Genomic DNA, 21,094 nt, shown 5'->3' with positions numbered 1-21,094 from the left:
TGTCAGGGCCTTGTAAAATCTCAGATGTAATTCAGCAAAAAGCTGCTCCTGCAGCTCAGGCCCAGGCTGCTCCTCATAGCTGAGCAGTTGTCAATACTTATTCACAGAATCTGTGAATAGATATGGGTACTCCATAGAGAAAGAGATGGAGAACAAATTATTCTTCTCTTTTAAAGAACTCATTATTACTGCACCAAAATTCTCACTCTAACACTGCCACCCTTCATCACTCCAAGGCCAAATGTTCTATATTTAGCATTACATCTTTGGCCAAACAGACTTTGTACGTGGCTTTAAAGGGCAGCTGAGAAATCCCCAGGTCTGGGGCATTTTTGAAAGGCAGAAACAAAGTAATTTGGGGGGAGGAGAAACCCATTTTTATAGGAGGTGCTTAAAACAATTAATTGTATTTTATCCATTAAGGAATAATATATTGCAATACAAGGAATACTGAGGGGGTTTATGTGCTGGATTCCTTTTGGTGGTATTCATGAAGAAATCACTTATTCATAGGGACTCTGAATGCAGGCTGGTTTACATGGTAATAGAGATTCATGAAAATAAAAAGTATGAGGTAGGACTTTGTGGGTCTGCCTATAGCAGCTGTGAAGGCTGGATCCAGGTAGTGAGACTCCCTCTTCCTCTTCATCCTAGCAGAACTCTTCTCTCCTCCCCCATGCCTAGCAGAATCCAAATCTTGCCAAATCCACTCAAACAGATAATTTTCTGGAGCTTCAGCTCCAGGGTTTAAAGAGCAGTGGAGAAGTATGATTTGGGCTGAGGATATCGTCCGATAACCTGACCAGGCCTGCTGAGGCTGGCACCAGCTGGCTCTGGCTCCTGGTGCAGGTGTTACTGTGCGGATGGCTGCCTGTTCCATGCATGGTGACTGCCTCCCAGCCCATCACCAAGGGTGAAAACAGGACCTTCCAGCTCATGCTGGAGGCACAGTCAGAAGCAGTCAGGCCTCTTCCCCAGGTCAAGCAGCTGATCTCTTCCTTTATGAAAAAACAAGGCTATTCTCCACACTGGTTCCATGCACAGGCCACCACTGGGCCAGGCTGACACAGCTACACTCTGTCATGAAAGCTGCTCACAGAAATTCACTCAAGATTAACAAAACACAAAACATAAAACGGACTACTTTTTTCCTGTAAAATTTTGCAAGCTTTTTTAATTCATTTATAAAATACATGCTCAATTTAGCTTCATTCACTACCTCAGAAATCAGCACAGACATGACATTATTAACTATTGTTATCAATAATAATGTTGTCTTTGACAGTTAAAATACAAAATTATGTAAGTAAAAGCTATAATTTGTCAGATTATTATGATGACAGTGAATCTAACATTGTATAGTGTGTCTTAAATGTATATGTTTTGTATGTGTAGCAAAAATATATTGTTTGTATATTATTCTGTATATTATGTTTCCTGTGCTGAATTTCATTAAATAAACACTTTCTTACTACTTCCCATATATTGATTTGGTCTATTTTCCTCAAGGCTAAGAATAAAATCATGAAGACACTGTAGTTGACAGAAGATTTTCTACTTATCAGGAAGACTAAGGGGGTCAAGGTTTTATTACAGTTGTTTTATATAAGTGCATGTAACTGTCTACTTTGACCTGGGTGAAATTTCCTTCCATTCTACACTATATTGCTGCTATTAATATATGAAAATTCAGAGCTATTTCACTAACTCTAATTACTTGCTTCAGAATCAATTTGATAACAATAACTATAACAAATACTAGCAAATTTTCTAGTCCAAATCCATAACAGCAGATGGCCACTCATGAGAATTAGTAAAGGTGCACTAGCATGAGAATAATAACTGAATACAGGTTATAATTACTGCACTTCAGGCCAACAACATACATGAAGGTAAGCAAACTAATATTAATTTGATTCAGTTTAAACTGATGGTCCCCAATGCTTTCATATTTAAGTCATACATTACCTTTGGACAGGTTGGGAATCAATTCAATTAATCTTAGCTTTTCTTTCTTACAAAGGAGTAACTCTGACATCATGAATCCTAAAAAGCACTACAACTGAAAAGCACCCACAGCAAAAGGAAACCTCCATTGGTATAAACTGCATCAGTCATTTTAAATTTGTTTAAAAACTCAAATGGGTTAACGTAATACACACAGGGTTTTTTTGCAGATCAGATGCTCTTTAACCTGCAGCAGCCAGCATGAAACTGGTATAAGCTCTGTATCATGTGCTCTAGTTAATTCAACAGAAATGCAGTCATGCGCCCGCACTTGATCCAGATCAAATATGCACTCACTGTGATCCAGGAGTACGCAAATCTGGTATTAATGGACATGAAACCATGGCCTTATATGACAGCCCAGCTTTAGATATTTTGCAGATTTAATTAACAGGTTTTTCAACATGCATATTTTTTCCTTTAACATATCCAAATACTTCTAGTAGCTGTGATGTTGTTATCCATGTAAACCATTAAATTTAGATTTAAGTAACTGAAACACAAAATCAAAAAAACCCAACTCCTATCACAACAAACTTCAGTAACCTGTGAAGGGCTGCAGATACGTGGTTGTAATCAGTTCTAATTGGTAAAATAAACATACAATGGTATGGAAACTAAACCACATCTATATATTGAAACACTAAAAAAATTAGAAATCTTACCTTTTTCACTAACACTTTCACTTTCAATCTCTACATCATCACAACTCGTATACTCTGGAGTGGACGCCAATTCTTCTTCTGAGCTACTTAATGAAACCTGGCGCATTTTACCTCCCTTTTTTGTTTTATGCGGCTTTGGTGGTGGAGGTCTGACAGATTCAGACTGGTCTGAGCTGAGTGAATCATTCCGTAACATGGTCTCCATCTTTTCACGTTTTGTTTTCCGTACGGCAGAATTGGGATCCAAATGGTGTTGTTTCCTTAATGAATCAGAACGCCTCATGTCTGGTCTTTCCAGAGGAATTGGACTCCTCCTAGGTGTAGGAGGGCTATGATTTGTGGTCCTCTGACGATTGGGACTTGGTCCCTGAGCCTCTCGAGTTCTTTCCATAGAGTACGAACGTTGATTTTCCATGGCAGCCCTGCGCTCAGACACTGATCTTTGTCTTGATGGTCGTTCCATCCTCAGCATAGACATCCTAGAATCTTCCAACTCTGTATTTGCCAATGAGACATCACTATGTCTCCGTTCATGACGTGCTCGGGACACTTCAGCATGGATACGCATTTGTTCCTCATACGGTTGTGGCTTGACTGGATAACGAGCCAAATTAGGATCACTTCGGTATCGTGCCTGGTATTCCTCTTCCCTCCGCTGCCTTTCATATTCTTCCCTGTTTTGCGCATCTTCCTCTTCTACCGGATACTCCTTGGAACGCCTGCGACTCCTTCTGTTGGAATCTCTATAATCACCCAGTTCAGGTTCTTCATATAACTGAGGCCCACGCTGTGACCGCCTATCTGAATAATCTGATGGTGACCTGGGCATCGCACTGTCTGATGTAGCATACTGTGAATATTCGTCTCTCTCGTCCCTTTGGTCGTATCTTCTGTTCTGCTCTCTTGATATTGATGGGCTTCTTTTCCTAAATAATCATGACAAGAAACAAGAAAGAGAATTCTGTCAATATTTCTTGTAGCACAAATAGACAGTTAATGTTAATTAAATGATAAAATGATCAGCTGATGGAAAAAAAGAAATCCATTCATTGCATTTTTTTCTGAATGTGCTCATACATTTTCTGTACTAAATTAAAGAAAGCATGTCATGCTACAAATATGCTTGTGGTGCACAGTTTAAATCAAAAGTAGCTGTAAAGGAAAAATGCTAATACAACATTGTAAAATATAGAATACAAATACTTACACTACTTTGTAGCCATAACAGCTCTACAAGTTCCAAAATTTTATAATCATTTGTAATCATTTTACAGTGATATAACTTGACCATATACTTCTATTTCATAGGGGTTTATAATCACAATAGAAATCAAGGCTAGATTCAGTTTGATCTTTTAGCAGCCATTATTGGTTAAAAACATACATTTCATTTCCCACAAAACTACAATGTGTGCCCAGAGCAGTAAACAGAAAAGACAAAGATCCAATTGTCTAAATCAGATGAACTCAGAAGACCTGAACTCAGAAAACAAAACATTTTTTGTGTTGCATAAGAAGGGAAAGAGATTCAAAGTCCTGCCTGTCAAAGTCACTTGACAAAAAAATCCTCCCCATCCCTATAGGGACAGCAATAGTATTAGTCCAAGCATTTAAGCAAGACACACCAGTCAGATGCCAGAATGGAGTTCCTGTACCACATTACACATTGACTCTGTCATAGACAATATCAAGCTATAGACAACCTCTGAGGCTTCAGAGGAAGGTGAAAAAGAATTACCAACAGATAGTCTTTCCTGATAGTGACAAATGACTGACTGCAGCACGTGATTTTACTATATGCAGTATTTTAATAGAGGATGTGTCTATGAATGTTATATGTTCTGTTTGTTTGATACAATATTGTTTGCTACTTGATTAGAAGGGATTAATTAAATAGGGAGTAGTGATTCATAGGGAAAAAATAAACTGGAGCTTCAGATCCCGCCTTTATCAATCCTAACAGGGTAATGAGCATTTAAAATGCTACTCTGAGACATGTCCAGATTTGTACTTAATTTTTCACCCCAGATGGATCTGAAAGAGTTACCTGCAGGAAACTGGAGCCAAGATCCCAGATGTGGATAAAATAGACTGAGAGGTGGGCCTTCTCTGTGATAACATAGATCAGCTCAAGCTTTAAGTAACGCAAATATGTACGTGGACCTATTTTTGAGTGATCAGTCCTTTCCTCTTATATTTAATTCTATCTTTATAACTAATACCCCTTTGAAAATATTTTCTACTCGCAAACGGCCACTGATCCTGAAGGACAGCCTTGCAAGCAGCAACCAGGAGAACCTGCCTAGTGTCAGGAAGTACTGGAAAAAGAAGAGCAAAGACACAGACCTGTTCTTGCCACAGTTGTCCTAGAAGGGATAAGGAAACGAAAGGCTTAAATTTAGTGAAGGGATGAAGGAAAAACAGGCTCTCCTTGGTGCCCAGGAAAGTAAAAAGGGCTCTGCCTAGCTAGGAGGAGAGAAAATTATTTTCTCACAGCCAGAAAGGAAGCATGGTCTCCTCTCCACAAGGGAAAACCACAACTGTCTGAGTTAAGTGTGCGCAGGGGTGTGGCTGGCAAATTGGCATCCTGTCTTACGTACCATACAGGGTCATTAAACTGTACTTGAAAGATTTAGACCCAGTCTTGCCTTGTAAATATTAAAATACTTCAGCCTTACAATGGCATCTGCAAATGAGGAAACTAATTCAATCTTGCAAAAATGTAATGTCATGTGAAATGAGCATCATTGGGATGCCTATTTGCTTATGGTGAAGCTAAAATGTCCCATCTGTCTCATGGAAGTGTCATGTTAGTACCAGCACAAATCACGTCTGTAAGTTTAACAAAAACTATGGATTCTGCTACTGGGGACTCAAGTCGAATCATTCTAACGTGACATTAATAGAGTTTCATAAGTTTAAAAGCAGAATGGCCAATGGGAATGCACAATTAGGACAACAGAACTATCAGAAGCCAGACAGTCTGCGGAGACATGTCTTTTCATTAAGACAACAGAGATTAGATGTGGAAACTTACCTTAACGAAGGCACATAGTTTTCATTTAAATAATTCAGTTGATGAAAAATATGCCACATCACAGCATAAATTGTTCCAATAGCAAACTATCTACATCGCTGAAAATTTCTGCCATGCCAATAATGAAAAAGTGCTTAATTTCCCCTCCCCAGTTCTGTCCCCTATATAGGCAAAAACTTTCATCTCTATACAAACCCAACTCATCCATGTGGATCTCCTTGCAAGATTGAGAAACCATGTGTACACATGGAATGTGCACATACTCTACTGTTAATACACACACTGTGTATACTCAGTCTATATTAGATTGTCCTGATTTCGGCTGGGACAGAGTTAATTTTCTTCCTAGTAGCTGTTTCAGTGCTGTGTTTTGGATTCAGTGTAAGAATAACGTTGATAACACATTGATGTTTTAGTTGTTCCTAAGTAGTGCTTATCCTAAGTCAAGGACTCTTCAGTTTCCCTCGCTCTGCCAGCGAGGAGGTACACAACAAGCTGTGAGGAACATGGCCAGGACAGCTGACTCGAACAAACCAAAGGGATATTCCATATAACAGGACATCATGCCCAGTATGTAAACTGGGGGGGAGTTGGCTGGGAGGGGCAGATCACTGCTCGGGCATCAGTCAGCAGGTTGTGAGCAACTGCATTGTGCATCACTTGTCTTTTCTTGGGGTTTATTTCTCTCTCTTTTTGTTATTTTCCTTTTCAATACAATATTTTTAAAATTATTATTATCATCATTATTATTATCAATAATAATTTAGTTTAGTTTAGTTATTAAACTGTTCTTATTACAACTACCAAGTTTCACTTTTTTTTTCCAATTCTCCTCCCAATCCCACTGGGAGAGAGGAGGAGTGAGCAAGTGGCTCTGTGGTGCTTAGGTGGTGTCTGGTGTTAAACCACGATATACATATGGATTAACTTGTATTCATAGTCACAGATTTTGCATAGATTTCATCCTCCAAGACATCAAAACACTCTATTGAGTATGGTTTATAGGATCAAATCCGCCATGAACTGTGTTACACACAAAGTCATACAGAATCTAGTATGACAAATCTCACATGTGCCTTGGAGCAGACTGAGTGTACACATTCTTCAAGATTAAACATCTGCATACACGTATCTATAGTAATATAAACAACAGAATAGTAGGAATTAGATTATAGATAGATACACACACACATACATACATGTGTGTATATATGATGTGACTCCATGTCACTGCATCCTCATATGGATGCAAAAAATAGTGGACAAATCTCTTCTGGAAACATTGCTGCTACAAAGTCATGGGGGAGAGGGTGAGGGGATAAAAAAGAAGGAACTTCTGTATGAGTAAAAACACTTATTGTAGAATTTTTGCTGAGGCAAATGTACAGGAAAACACACAATCTGAGGAAGTGGCACAAGATTTACTAAAAGATCCACCCTCTTTTCTAGCATGAACTATGTTAATGGGAGGAGGATGTGCCAATTTAACGTTATATTTTTATACCTCTTACACAAACATATTCCAACCTTCTCAGTTACATTTACCACAAGCAGTCATTGCCTTTTCTCCATTTTGTTGCTAAGACATGAATTCAGGAACATCATCTATGCCTGACAGCAATGTAAAGATCAGCTGGGTCCTCAATCTACTCCAACCTTTCCTGAAGGAAAAGGCTTTACACAGGTGCCCTGCATGTGGCAACTACTAGGCCACATGCAAGAATAAATAATTTCCTGAAAGTGCAACCTTTTTCTTCAGAGAAAGCAGCCTGATAGATAGAAGTAATTTAATTCCTGGCCTATGTTGATTGGCACTATCAAACTCCCTTTCTCATTAATTTCATCCCTGCTGAAGGGATGTAACTTCACTACCAGGATCAAACGCCAGAAGTTGTAATCCTATCCATCAGAAATAAACCAATGGCATCTGTACACCTGATCAGCCAGAAACCTTGCTGGCAGGAGAGGGCTCATCCTGCCCAGCAGTCACCATATCATTTAGGGTTCTAGCCTGTCATTCTTTTTGCTGGCCATCACAACACAATTAGATCCACTCTACCATTATTCACTTTTTTCCATTTTAAAACATGCCTGCTACAAACAGAGTTGTACAATGTATACTGTACACTTTAAACCAGTGTTATTAAATCACGGTAGGAGAAATAGTACTCGTGAAAACTTATGGCCAGTCACTACTATTAAAAATCTGCTATTATTTTTAGATCACAAGCTAATTCTCGCTCACCTTCATAAGCCTTTGTCTAATCCATTTCTCACCATTAACTACCTTAAAGATACCTTAATAAAAGCCTTTCCTCATGTACTTCCAGCTAGATACATCATGGAAAATAACTATTCCTGCCTTTCCAGGACTTTCCTGGAACATTAAAAGTTAAGAGAACTTTAAATGTGTGTCAACAGCCATGATATGCACCCTCCAGCTGCCAGCTGAACTAAGCGCTGTATATCTCTTGTCAGAAGGAATACCACCTTTTCTGAGAAGGTTACCACACTGCCAAAAAATCCTCCAGGCCACTGCGATTACTGCTTCTTTCAAATAATAATAAAATAAAATCTCTATTATGGTTAGAAAACTCTAGAACTTGCACAAGTGTCTTCATAAGGCACATGCTATAAATAGGTTTTTTCAGATGTAGAAAATGAAATTTATTTTCTACTGATTATCCCTCTATATTTATTTTTTAATTGTAATGTATCAATACACGATGCCTGGTCTCTTAACATCTTTTAACCTTACAACTGATGGAAACCTTATTTGCAGTGCACTACAGATATCACTACTACTATGAAAAAGCAAATAGCTTGGCTGTAACCTCACCTCCTGATCATAAAGTTAAATTATTCAACTCCCCCACACGACAATATGTACTTAAAATATGGCATAGAAGAATACAAGACAGCTATTCTGCTTTGATGGCTCTGATTTCAGTAATGGAACTAAATAGCTTGTAAGTCTTTGACATTCGTTTGTATTCTTCCTTGAAGAGAAAACATTCTTCTGCTTTGATTTAGATTTTTTAAAAATTAACCCAAGCATAGTGAGGAAAAGGAAATTTTAAAAGGTAAGTTTTCATCACATTTCAGAAGCTGCTGATATTCAAAACCAGTGTAGCATGTAAAGTATTTCTACCACACTGAAAACTAGATCACAGATCTTCCTGGCTGCTAATCTTGTTCTCAGACCAATAGAAAACACATTTGTACTGGATAAAACTTTCAAGCAAATATATTTCTGATGATACAGGCACCTGAATTCATCTACATTCACTTGGAAATTTTTATAAATAAGAAATTTTGGGTCAATTAAAAAATAGTAAGGGCTCATTGGGCCTAAGCCATCATCAGCTACTTGAAAACTGAATATTGGTCACCTACTTGTAAGGCCTAATTATAATTTACTAGACAATGCTTTAATATTTTGTTCTGTGTTTCCTATAAATTAAAAAGGAATAAAATTGGCTGCAAAATTTAAACTGAAAATAATTCTCCTGCACATATTGCAATTTTGCTTAACTGTTTTCAAAATGTGATCCTTTCAGTACATGAAAGAGCAATTTGGAGTACATAAAAAAATCACATTTCCCATTGGTATTCTGTCATGAAAGCCACAGTAGAGACAGGGCTTCTTGATAGAGACCTCATCAAATACACTGAGCGCAGCTTTCTCTCCCTTTTACTACATGGCAGGAAAACAGCATTTCTTGGTTTCTGAATGATCATATAAGGATAGTTTTACTATTTAAATTTTTATACTTCTCTGTATAAAACAGACAGACAGACAGACTCCTTTTAAAGCAACAGTGACAAAGAACAGATAAAACATCATCCAGACCTTGCAGCCAAAACTCCCATGAGTGCAATGAACCCAGAAAACTTGCCGCACAAAATTAAGGTCTGGCTGCCTTTCTCAGGACGGGTCATACTCTCTCACTGTTATGTATTCTTCTGAAATAATTTCCACAAACTTCATTTGTCATACTGAAGAATCCGCAAAATATTTACCTATATCTGGAAGTATTTTTAAAAGAGTAGCTGGTATTGATTTGACTCCTTTTCTCATTCTCTGCTTATAACCTTTGCTTTTGCTGAGTCACATTGTGCATGAGAAATCATTTTGCACACTCGAAAGCAGCTACAGCTCCAGCTTACTGTAAAAAAACAGCTTTTCTTACTTCTAAGCAGTTCCAGTTTCTACCAAGATCTCTTTCTGCAGTTCTTTGCTGTTTAGTTTTATACTAGATTAATATTCTGATCTGTCTTTTCCCCTCTCCTTGGTTTCTCACCCTCCCAACAAAAAGAAAGAACGTAAGCAACCAATGCAGGATTTGCAAGCTAATTCTTTTAAACAGCCTACTCTGATAAAAAGAAACGGTATTTATTGCATATTTTGACCAATATAGCTTCAAACATGCTGCCCTGAAGTAGCTCTAACACTCAGTTCACTAAGTAATGTTCACCTGAGACACTATTTCGATTCTCATTTCAGCCATGCCTTACAAATTTTACTTTATAGCAACCATATTTTGAACCATTACAATACCTTACAGTAAATATCTCCAACCAATAATGAATTAAGTTTACAATGATGATTATAAAATTTACTGAAGCATGACAGTGATATTGCAGAGGTTGATCTCTATTAGATTTTATCTGAAAATATAAATTCACTGACTGCAGGCTGGTATCAATGGAATGAAAGGAAATCTGCAGCAACAAAACATTAACATAATGAAATTCACCACTGATAACAACTTTGCTTTGAACTTGACATGATTGCACAGACATATAAAACAATACAATTACTTCAGAATCACATCTTTTCTGTACAAGTAATTTCAGCAAAAATTCAGCATTGCAGCTTTCAAGGGCTAATTTCAATTTGTGTGGAGAAAAGAGTTGTAACATGGAAAAAACAAGGAACTGCTCAATAAAACTCATGATTTTAAGTATCCTTTGCTAATCTACAAATATTTAGGTAATAAGTTAGTTTCATAGGTTTTTACTATATCAAAAACATCACAGACAGGAAAAAGGGGCTACCAGTAGAAATGGCTTTGTCCTCCTTTATTTTGACTGAGTTTTTAGCAGCTGGTTTATCATAGAATTTGATTTTAGAGAACTGCAAAGAGAAAAATAAAATAACTATATTTTAATCTTACTGTTCATGCAGCTACACGGATGAATATTTACCTTTTACAAATAGGTTAAACATCCTGAGATTTTTCTTTATTTCTACTTTTGGACATTTTCAAAATGAATATTTGCTAATTATTTCCACTTAATATATAAACAAGAAATATCTCACCTACTTTTTCAGCAAAATCTCTTGTTAAAAAAGCTAATCATAAAACCAATGCTAAATGGATTTAAATTGCTTTTGAGAATAACTGGTCAGAATGCACGTTCTAGTTATCTGTCTCAGTACTGACACCATAGAAATCATTTGCAGAAGGGTGGAATCAATTAACAGCTGCCATACTGCAGGATTCAAATGAGTTTGAAACCCAGGGTGTTAAAAGAACAGTAGGTCAGAGAAACATTAAAACATAAGAAAGAGTTAATACAATATTGAACTGTTACTAAAAAGGACTTCAAATAATATAAAATACAACAAAATTCCAAAATTCTGCATATACTATTTTTATGAAAAGAGATCCAATTTTTCAAGAAATACTTTTCTCACAGAAAGTATAATACAATTTAAAATACTAATTTAAAGAAAAGTACAAGACTGTTAAAGATACTATTCGCATATATCTTAAAAGCACAATAAAATTTTTTCAGTACTTCCATTGAGCTTTGTTTGCTAAAAGTAAAAAATATCTTCCTAATCATCCCCAGGAAGAATAAAAAATGCTGAGCATTACACATTGTTTCCACACAACACATTCAGCATCTTTCTTCCCTGCTTTACCTTTTGATCAGCCACTGCACATCTGGGAAGTAGGAAGCCTCAGGTTCATGAGAATACATCAATTTCTGTTCTGGCTAGGTCTTTCATTTAATCCTCTAGGTTCAGTGAAATTATATGAACAGTCTCTTAATTTTGAGATACAAATTTTTAGATATATTTTACAATCCTTTCCCTCCCCCAAAATGCAATTACAAAATATAAGGCATCTAGGAAAACCAAAACCAAAACCAACTTTAGTATATGAAACAACAGTAATTCAAGTCAGAGAGCTGACCCAATGGGAAGCTATTGAGAGCATGAGAGGAGTGTTATAGTGTAATGCTGTTACCCTGTGCTGTATATAGCTGGAGGTCAAGCAAGAATTTACCCTATAAGGAGGATTATGGTACTTAGCTGATTAGTGCCTTGCCACAGTACTATTGCCCACAAATGTACATGCTGCTCAAGGCATTTAATTTAAACTATTTTTAAAATTGTGCAGTTCCAGTATTTCATATTTTGTGTTATAAGGCCCAGCATCTTCTTTGTGTTCCAGGTCTCAAATGAAATTATGTAATATCTATTATTTTCAGGTTTTAACAAGTCAAATTTTGACATAATTTTCAATTGTTAGGCTAAAACATCTGTAGCGTCTACTTCAGTCTGATGTGCTGAACATACTGTAGAACTGAAAATACTTTTTTTACATACCATTTAAAAAAAAAAAACAGTGTATATCAATGGTCTAATAATTTCTAGCAACAGTCAGAAGTAATTTTTGAAATATGTTGAGACTGTGAAAACAATAGAAAGCAAATGTGTAGAAAGTCTTATTTGCATTAAAAAATTATAAACCCATTTTTCCACAATTTCACAAGCAAGGCATCTTTTATCTATGCATACTAGCTTACAAATAATGTGCGTTTAATATAAAGCACCACACCCCAGCCAAATTTGACTGTAATAAATTTAAGCCACGATAAAGTGACACGACATGCGAAAAATACAGACTTATCAGTAACCTAGATTTTCTCCACCTCAGTAATAGTGAGTTCATGCTCCTAGAAAAGGCATTCTGACACTAAAGTTTTTTCCGTCAGCCATCACAGAGAATATATCATAATACACTCGTCTATAGACCATTGCATCTAATTTTGAGTCTAATCTTTTTAAAGTGTTCCAGTCTCTTACCACAGGGATCATTCAGCATGTGCTTTTGCCAGTAGCTGAAAGAATCCTGGTTTTTCAAAGGAAACCTTTAAGTCTGACAAAGAGGAGAATTTTCTTTCAAAGAAACGCTCCATTATTATGAGGATATTATCACCATTAAATAAAAAATACAACTAATTCAATAACGATCAAAGAGTAAGAAAATATGGAAAATCATAAAAGAATTGTTTTGCCTAATACCATTTCTGTAGGCTGGTTTGGATTGTTGAAATCCTAAAACTGTAACTTTACTAATGAATGTGAGTCAGTGTATATTTTCTTTTTTTTTCCTCTCTTTATTGTATCCAAAATTACAATATATGTGCGATATCATACACCAAACTTTAGTTTTAAAATATCTTTGTGATTCATATTTCAGTCTGGAAGAGATTAAATAGGTCATACTGAGCTGTTTTGATGCCTCCACAAAAAAGCAAGCAGGAAATAACTGCTGTGAAAATGTCCAGCTTCTTCGGTAATGTGAAGTAAAGGCCCATTTTTAAATTGAATTAATTAAATCAGTGGTGGCTCATCAATGAATGGTAGGTTGTGTGCAGCAGCTTTCCCAAGACAAAGCTGGCAGGCTAAACATGTTCATGCTAGGAAACATCAGCTGGACCACTATGAAATGAGACAGGTGCATTCAATAACTCTAACTACAGTACATAAAACTTTAAATCTCCAATTCAACTGTCATTCTCAGCATGCTGGTGAGACACTTCTTAAATCTGTGTATTTTTTAAGCAGTGCCTAACTATCCACATAGAAGCAGACCACAGGTTTACAGAAAAATAATTTGTATTTCTGTAGAAAGCTATAGCACCTATATTATATATCGGTAGGACATGCCTTCATAATGTTTTTCAAGCTAAAAGAACGTGCTCCATGGTAGTTCAAGTACTGGGCTCGCTCATGTGTGCCCAAATGTGCAGGATCGAACGGTTATGGCTGCCTAGACAGACCTCCTTCAGTTCAGATCCCAGGGCTCAGACAGGAGGTAGGGACGTCCACCACATCTGTGCTGCCCAGGTTTTCAGAGATACTACGTGAAAAGCTTCCCACCATACTACCATGTAGTAACAACAACCTGGCTTCTTGAAATATCAGCAGATAGCAGGGCCATTCTCAGATACCCAGTTCAGATCCCTGAATTAAGCATTTCTACCAGAGCTACTTTGCTTTCCTGCAGTGCTGAGACCAGCTCTAGGTGTTCCCACCTCTTAGTTTCTGATCATCTCTTAGAGATGTCTGCGCTAGAGCAAGTCTTCCACAAAAGAGGCTCAACACACATCTTTCCAAAGAAAAAAATTTATTCCTGGATCTTCATAAAAATCCGTACAGAAGATCACTAGCTGCTCTAGAAAGTGTATAAAACGAACACTTGGAAGGGAAAAGGGTAACCCTGGCTGCAGCTTTTACACGGAAAGGTAGCATCCAGTCAAGATGACAACAGTATAGTACATACAGAGGAAAACAGCAATCTCTTCCAGCAGGAAGCAAACCACTGTTGAATAGTCCTTGCAGAACTACTAGAAACGCAATAGCCATGAAGAAAATTCACTGAAATATATAACTATGTTTCTTTCAAGAAAGTTGTGGGGGAATCTAAGGTAGTTTAAAATGAAACATCTAAAATAAACCAAATCTTGTAACGTAAACAAGCCCTTAGATGTATTCTGCATTCTGGTGCAATGAAGGTAGACATAATTACTCTAGTCTTACTTAAAAAAGAATACAAGAATGCCAGCTTTTCATATTCCATATGAGAAATTAATGTTCATTTTGTAACTCCATGTGTATATAAACATCTCAACTAACTCACGCTTTATGGTTGCTGTCATCAACATAACCTGTTTTACCCAAGAAGCTAGTTTTCAGTAGGATTCTCCAAAGTCATGATACAAATGATGAAACTCTAAATATCAGGGCTAGGTATTATAAGATTTTGGACGTAACATTGGTCACTTCTTCCATCAACAACTTCATTTCTAGAACAGTTAAGAGAACTAATAAAAAGAAGGCCAGACAAGGCCAAATAGACTCAATTGGCAAACAGCTGAGAAACACTGAGAGGGAATTGTTCAAGTCATGCAGGTTCTCGACACTTTTGATAACACAAGTCTATTATAAAAATTACAGAGTACTCTCCTTAACTCAGTCTTAAGTAGAGTAATCTGCAAAGAAAACACAGTAAAGGAACAGGAATAAAGTAATTAAGGAAAGTGATGATTTAAAACGTTATGTGAAGACACTCGAAAGCTTTTAGAGATTAGTGATGACTTTATCACTCTCAGGACAGTTATTGTCAGCCTGTTGGGATCGGTAGTATTTTTTAAGTTAACTTTACTTTCACTATTGAGCTAAGGAACAAGAAACATTAAATGTATGCTCACTGAAGCACTTTTCAAGCAGGAGAGCAAGTGGAGATCAGGTTGGGGAGCCAGGCTAACTTTGCAAGAGACTATGAAAGACATTCAAGATGCTTGAGCTGACAGACCAGAAAGTGAAGATCACGCTTCTGTAATTTTACAGGACAAAAACAATTAAAATGGATAGTTGGACAGATTTGACTTACAATTGGCAAAGAATATATCATGGTATATAGCAATTTTCAAATGCATATCCAGATGAACTAACACAAAACAGTTACAAAATTAATATAATAATGAGAGAAGGATAACCAGGATCACAGAGTTTGATGTCCTTCTTCCACAGGATGTTTTTACCAGAAATTAGATTAATGTCAGATATAACTGTACTGTGCTGAGAAGGAAAAAATAAATCAAATTAAATTTCTTCTGTTTGCCCTTACTCTGGCACCAAGCGCATTTATCCTCATCATTAGGGTGTTATTTCCCAAAGCAATGGATTATTTGGGTTTATATGTATGACATGCTATTAATAGCACAACGTAAATAACTTTCACTTTTCCATGAACTTGCCATTTCCCTACAGCTGCAGGTCCTGTTACAAGGCAGGCAGAACTGACAGTATTCAGCTGGAATTCTGAGTTTGATTTATAAACATGTCGAAATTTGCGCAGGGTGGGGAGGCAGAGAGGGAAAGGAAGTGGATAATTATATCCATGTTAGAAAATTCTTGCTTCAGATATAAACACAAGATACAGATAAAATCCTGAGAGAATTACTATCATCAATACATCACAGAAAATAGTGGGTTTCTGAAAGCTTGTTTTGTGAAAAGTGGACAGAAAGATATTACTGTGCTAGAGGTTATAGACACTTCTTCTTCAGTCACTATTTGCTTTTTTTGACTAGTTTAGAAATAACTTCAATAATGCATTAGAGACTATCTCTGAATGAAGAATTCAGGTGCAGTTACTGATCAATAGTGTAAAGGCTAAAAACTGACATTAACGATACAGAAGCATTTTCCAGCTCGCATTTATCCAACACTAACAAAACATCATGCTTATGAAGAAAAATTCCAGTTTAGCAAAAACATGAAAAGAAAAGGTATTAGACCAGTTTAACTGACAGTAGAAACTTTACCTTTGACTTCAAAAGGATATTCCATGTTATAAAAACACAATATTAAAGCACAAATTTCAAAACCAGATGAACTTTATGACTTATTTTCTCTTTCTCAGTCATTTAAGCTAACAGGGAAGCATTGTATTTATGCTTTATGCTGTATTACTGCTTTACCTTGCTGATTGTTTATTCTGCACTAGGACTGCTCTTGTCCCTTGTGACAACTCTGTTCCACTAGACAGTTTAACCACATACAACAAAGTTAGACTACACCAGCATTAATTGCAGCGGGATGTTCCTCTAAGTGCAACATCCCTAGAGACTTTTTACAGACAAGTGCCAGCCTTGGTTCACCTACTCTGCTTTGACGGGCACTGGAGCTGCCCTATTCTGTGCATATTTTTGCCATAGCTCTTTCTTAAAGCACTTAAGGGAATGTCGAGTGGAAAATTTTTACACTATTGGCAGCAATACAAGAGAAAGTCAAACTTCTGAAGTCACTAGGAACAACATATTTCTGCAAGACAGCAAATTTAACATTGAAAACATGTTCATAACCAAGAGATCCAACATTTTGCCAGACATTCTGAAAACTCTTTGTCAAGAATCATCGAAGATACAGGCTTACACGCAAAGGCTGGTCCAGCAAAATATCTGAGGGTTTTGCAAGGCTGGCAAAGACTGGCAATTATGTAATTCAACCTAATACAAAATTCTGTTTTCTCTCTTTCTCAACAAGCTACCTTAAGAGAGCACTTATTGAATCAAAAGCCGTTTTCAGGTCAGGTCATCCTAACACTGGTAGGACCATACTGTCTCACTGCCTGCAAACAGTACTCTTAGTTCAAAAATTTCGGATTTAAAAAGAGGCTTTCAATTATACAGGAATCTGGACTTGATGTTTCAGTCCCAGATTATCACAGATAACAGATCTATTCATCTCATAAAATAAAGTGATTAAAGATTGTGACAGAAACAGTGAGATGACTGGCATTTTATACAAATTATGTATAATCAGAGGGACTAATACAGGAGCCTATAAATACTGCAAGAACCTGGACTGGGAACTTGCTCAGGACTACTCTGCTATTATCTGCTACATAACATAGGGGAGCTGCAGGCAAACACAGAGATATGCATCTCAACGATGCGGACTAAAATGCTTTCATTAATAATCTTATTTGGAATTTGTACGTCTTGCAATCAATATTGAGCACTAGTTGATAGGCTGGGCAATGAAGCTCATGAAGGAATGAAGAATACAATAAAATTTAAATCTAAGGAAATTGTACTCAAAAAGATTATAAAATTTTGCTTAATAACAATTTGACAAAAAGATAAACATGTAAATCAACATTACAGCTTTACAAATACTGCCTACAGAAATCAAACCAAAAAAAAAATCAGTGCTAGGAAAGACAAACACAAAATAAAATGCAATCCAGAATATTTCTAATCTAAATCTGTCATTACTTGACATTCTCTGTAATAGCAATGCTCGTGGGAAAACAAGGATTGTCGTACATTACTGCTGCACGCTGTACAGGAGCTGGGACTTGCTGGGTGTAAGCACAGATTAAGTACCTGTGCAGGAACAAACTGTGATACTCTGGTTTATTTAGTTGCCTAGATACATGCCCAGAAATATTCCTGCTTTCAAGATGTTTCTTGTCATTCCCAATCCCAAATCCCAGTTGCAGCATTTCTTGGCTACGGCATTTGATACCTCCTTGTCTATGAATTCAAAGGAAAGGAGGGGGTTAGCTGAGAAACGTATGTCCTAATCAGCCTTAGAGTAGCAACAGGACAATAATCATTTACTCCTCTCCTTTGAAAACAACAAACATGCATTTTTGAACTCCAAAAATATGTGTATGGCCAAGATTAAGAATTCGAGATGATAAGGGCCTTATCATATACACTCACAAACTCTAATTTTCAGTAAATCTCCTTGATAGAGTTTATCAAGTAGGAGTATAAGTCTCCATGTTTCATTGTTTATGGCAAGCTTGAATGTGCCTAAAAATGTCTCTGGAATGATTATCTCAAAAAAAAAAAAAAAAAAAAAAAAAAAAGAATGACTGCATGAGTAAGGTTAGGGCCAGTACCTCAGTGCCAGGTGCCCCTGTAAAAGTGCTCATATGAATAGTCTTTGGAAGCAAAGAACCACAAGTGGTTTTAATGGGGACATCTGAAAAGCAGTTTTATCGTATGATTCAATGACCAAGCTCAAGTACCAGCATAAGAAGAGGGGGTTTAAATATATATTACTTCAAAAGATCAAGAGAAAATTAGTCCTCTGGACTTCTTTCTTAAGCGAGCTATTACAGAGAGCTTCAACACAGACATGATTTACTTTCCCGATTCCCTCTGTTGTCAAGCTAACTGCTGTCTAGCAATAATTATGCTACTGTTTCATGTAGTATAATGAAATATAAATACGCCAAATATTCTAGTACATGGGTTCATTTGTTCTAGTGTCTAAAAAACAAACATAGGTTTGTTCCAGTAATGCAACCTGCACACTGGTTTTATTGCAAAAACCGTTTTCTGCTTATGCATATTTTTTTAAACTTTCCAGACTTTTACATGTTCCATAGTTGACTGGCATATTGGGGCCAATAATACAAGACAGCAAAAGAACAAATAAAAAGCAATACACTTTATATAGATATGCATTTCATTTTTCAGTTACTCTGCCTGAATCCACACATATTCCTGTTCTTTCTCAGCAAAAGTATCTTGTGACCATGGCAACATCACAACCTTATCAACACCAGGGATCCAGGACCTATATATTCCTATACCACCTTTTAACAAAAGGCATTTAGCTTTCAAGCACAGTGCTGTAATTGTGTCCAACTGCAAATCAGATCTCTTCCATTAAAGAATCTGTTTGCATCAGGCTTTCCAATAAAACACATTTTTAAAGCATTTATCTTCAGAACCTTTCCCTGAGAAATTATACTATCTTTTCAGGTCATCTTTTATGACACCTCATTCTGAGGGTAGGCAACAAAAAAGCAGATTTGAGTTGAACTGTATCTCTTCATACGAACCAGAGTTATGGAGGCTTTTCTCAAGTAATGATTCAAGATCAGCATGGGACATAAAATTGAAATACACTGCTATCAGAAGCAGTTACAAAGCAAATAGCAAGATTAAAAAAAGGCAATTTAAATTAGAAGACTCCCAGAATTATTGGTTTGAGGTGACCCACACATTTTTCTTACAGTAAGTAGTACACTAAGGAATAGTGGTACAATTAATCTACAATTATTAACAACTACTTTTACAGCTGAAATGTTTTAACATGTTATCTTCACCATTCTTATGCAATATTGTGTGGCAGATTGCAGAGTGGAAGATATCTAGACTTGAACACAAGTTCAGGGTGAAATCACAAATGTAAGAACACCTAGGCAGTATGCCTTTGGTATGCAAAGCCTCCAACGTTACAGCCATATGAGGAAGTTTCAATGCTGTTTGTCCATGTTCTCTTGTGGAAGCCACAACACATATAACACCAATGCACATTTACTCTGATTAGAAACAACATTTAAGTCTTCTGAATTTGTTACTTTAGCAACAAATGCATAAAAAAGAAACAGGTCCATGGCAAAGATAAAATCTTTACTTGGAATTCAGATGGACAATGCAAAGGTGGAGGAGGATATATGACTTAGACTTCCCAAAAATTTCAGACAAGTAGTTATGGAATGGATGGACTACTGCACATCAGAATGTGACCACCTGCAGGTTATTCCTCTATGCCTTCAGAATAAGAAAGAATGGAGAGACAGAAGAAAGAGGAAAGCATACATCTGCAGAACTTGGAAGAAAAGTCTAGGAGAAAATAAAAATAAAGAGAACCGAGAGTGTGTGCACAGCATAACTGCACCTACTGTAAATGAGGTTACCTTCATTACATTAGTGTACATTAGTATACAACCTATTTAGTGGTTCTGATATCACCCAATTTACTTTAGCTAGGAGTTTAAGATTCTCCAAAGTGCCTGACATCTGAGTCCATATTTCATGGCTCTTCCCAAAACCATTACTTTAAGACAGATTATCTTCGCCAGAAAAACTATTTTCCTCTTATTACTTATATCTCAGTAGAAATTCTGCTGTTGGGGATTTAAAACCTATTTATAACTTTTCCATAACACCCAGACAAATGGCAGTCTGAGCTTCAGAAATCTATGTGAAAAATTGTTTAAAATAAATGTTGCTCAAAATAAGCAGCCCTGGCTATATTATGATTAATTTTTCCAGAGTAAATTGTAATATGGCAAAACACTACTAAGTGTGAACATTCTATTGGAATGTTCAGTATAGAAAATTCAACAAAAAAGCAAATGGTTGAAACAAAAAATGTTTTTATATTCCTACTATTGTTTTAACGAATGTTTACATTTTTTGAAGACTTTATTATGCTAAAGAGTAAAAACTATTCTAGTATCACTAACAATTTTCTGTAGGGTTACTGCAGAACATGCATTGCCTCATCTTTGAAGAAACTGTCACCTGTTCCTTGAGAGGCAACATTCCTGTCACATGATTTGTAGTTGTGGTTAATAACACAAAAGTTATCCAGTCATGATAACTACCAGGAGCCAGTAAATTTCAAAGCCTATTGAAAATGAAAATCGCAAAATCAAGTCCACACACTAGCCCTACCCAGAGAATTCAAGAGATTTCAACATATGAAGCTGGGATTTTTCAAAAGGAGAACTGACAAGAGGAAATAATTATTCCGTGTATC

The 21,094-nt window shown here is 36.5% G+C and overlaps 1 protein-coding gene across 39 annotated transcripts in view; it reads right to left on the bottom strand.

Moving 5' to 3' along the window:
* Positions 1-21,094, bottom strand: part of RIMS2 (regulating synaptic membrane exocytosis 2) — a 478,829-nt gene that overhangs the window by 276,124 nt on the left and 181,611 nt on the right. For all 39 annotated transcript variants that reach the window (XM_086465565.1, XM_086465576.1, XM_086465572.1 and 36 more), the window contains one exon: positions 2,673-3,598. In XM_086465565.1, the coding sequence (XP_086321691.1) occupies positions 2,673-3,598 (926 nt within the window). The remainder of the gene's footprint in view (positions 1-2,672; positions 3,599-21,094) is intronic.

This window comes from Leptosomus discolor, chromosome 5 (genome assembly GCF_034619465.1).
Source record: "Leptosomus discolor isolate bLepDis1 chromosome 5, bLepDis1.hap2, whole genome shotgun sequence".
NCBI classification, from domain to species: domain Eukaryota; kingdom Metazoa; phylum Chordata; class Aves; order Leptosomiformes; family Leptosomidae; genus Leptosomus; species Leptosomus discolor.
This window is presented reverse-complemented; position numbering and strand designations above follow the sequence as displayed.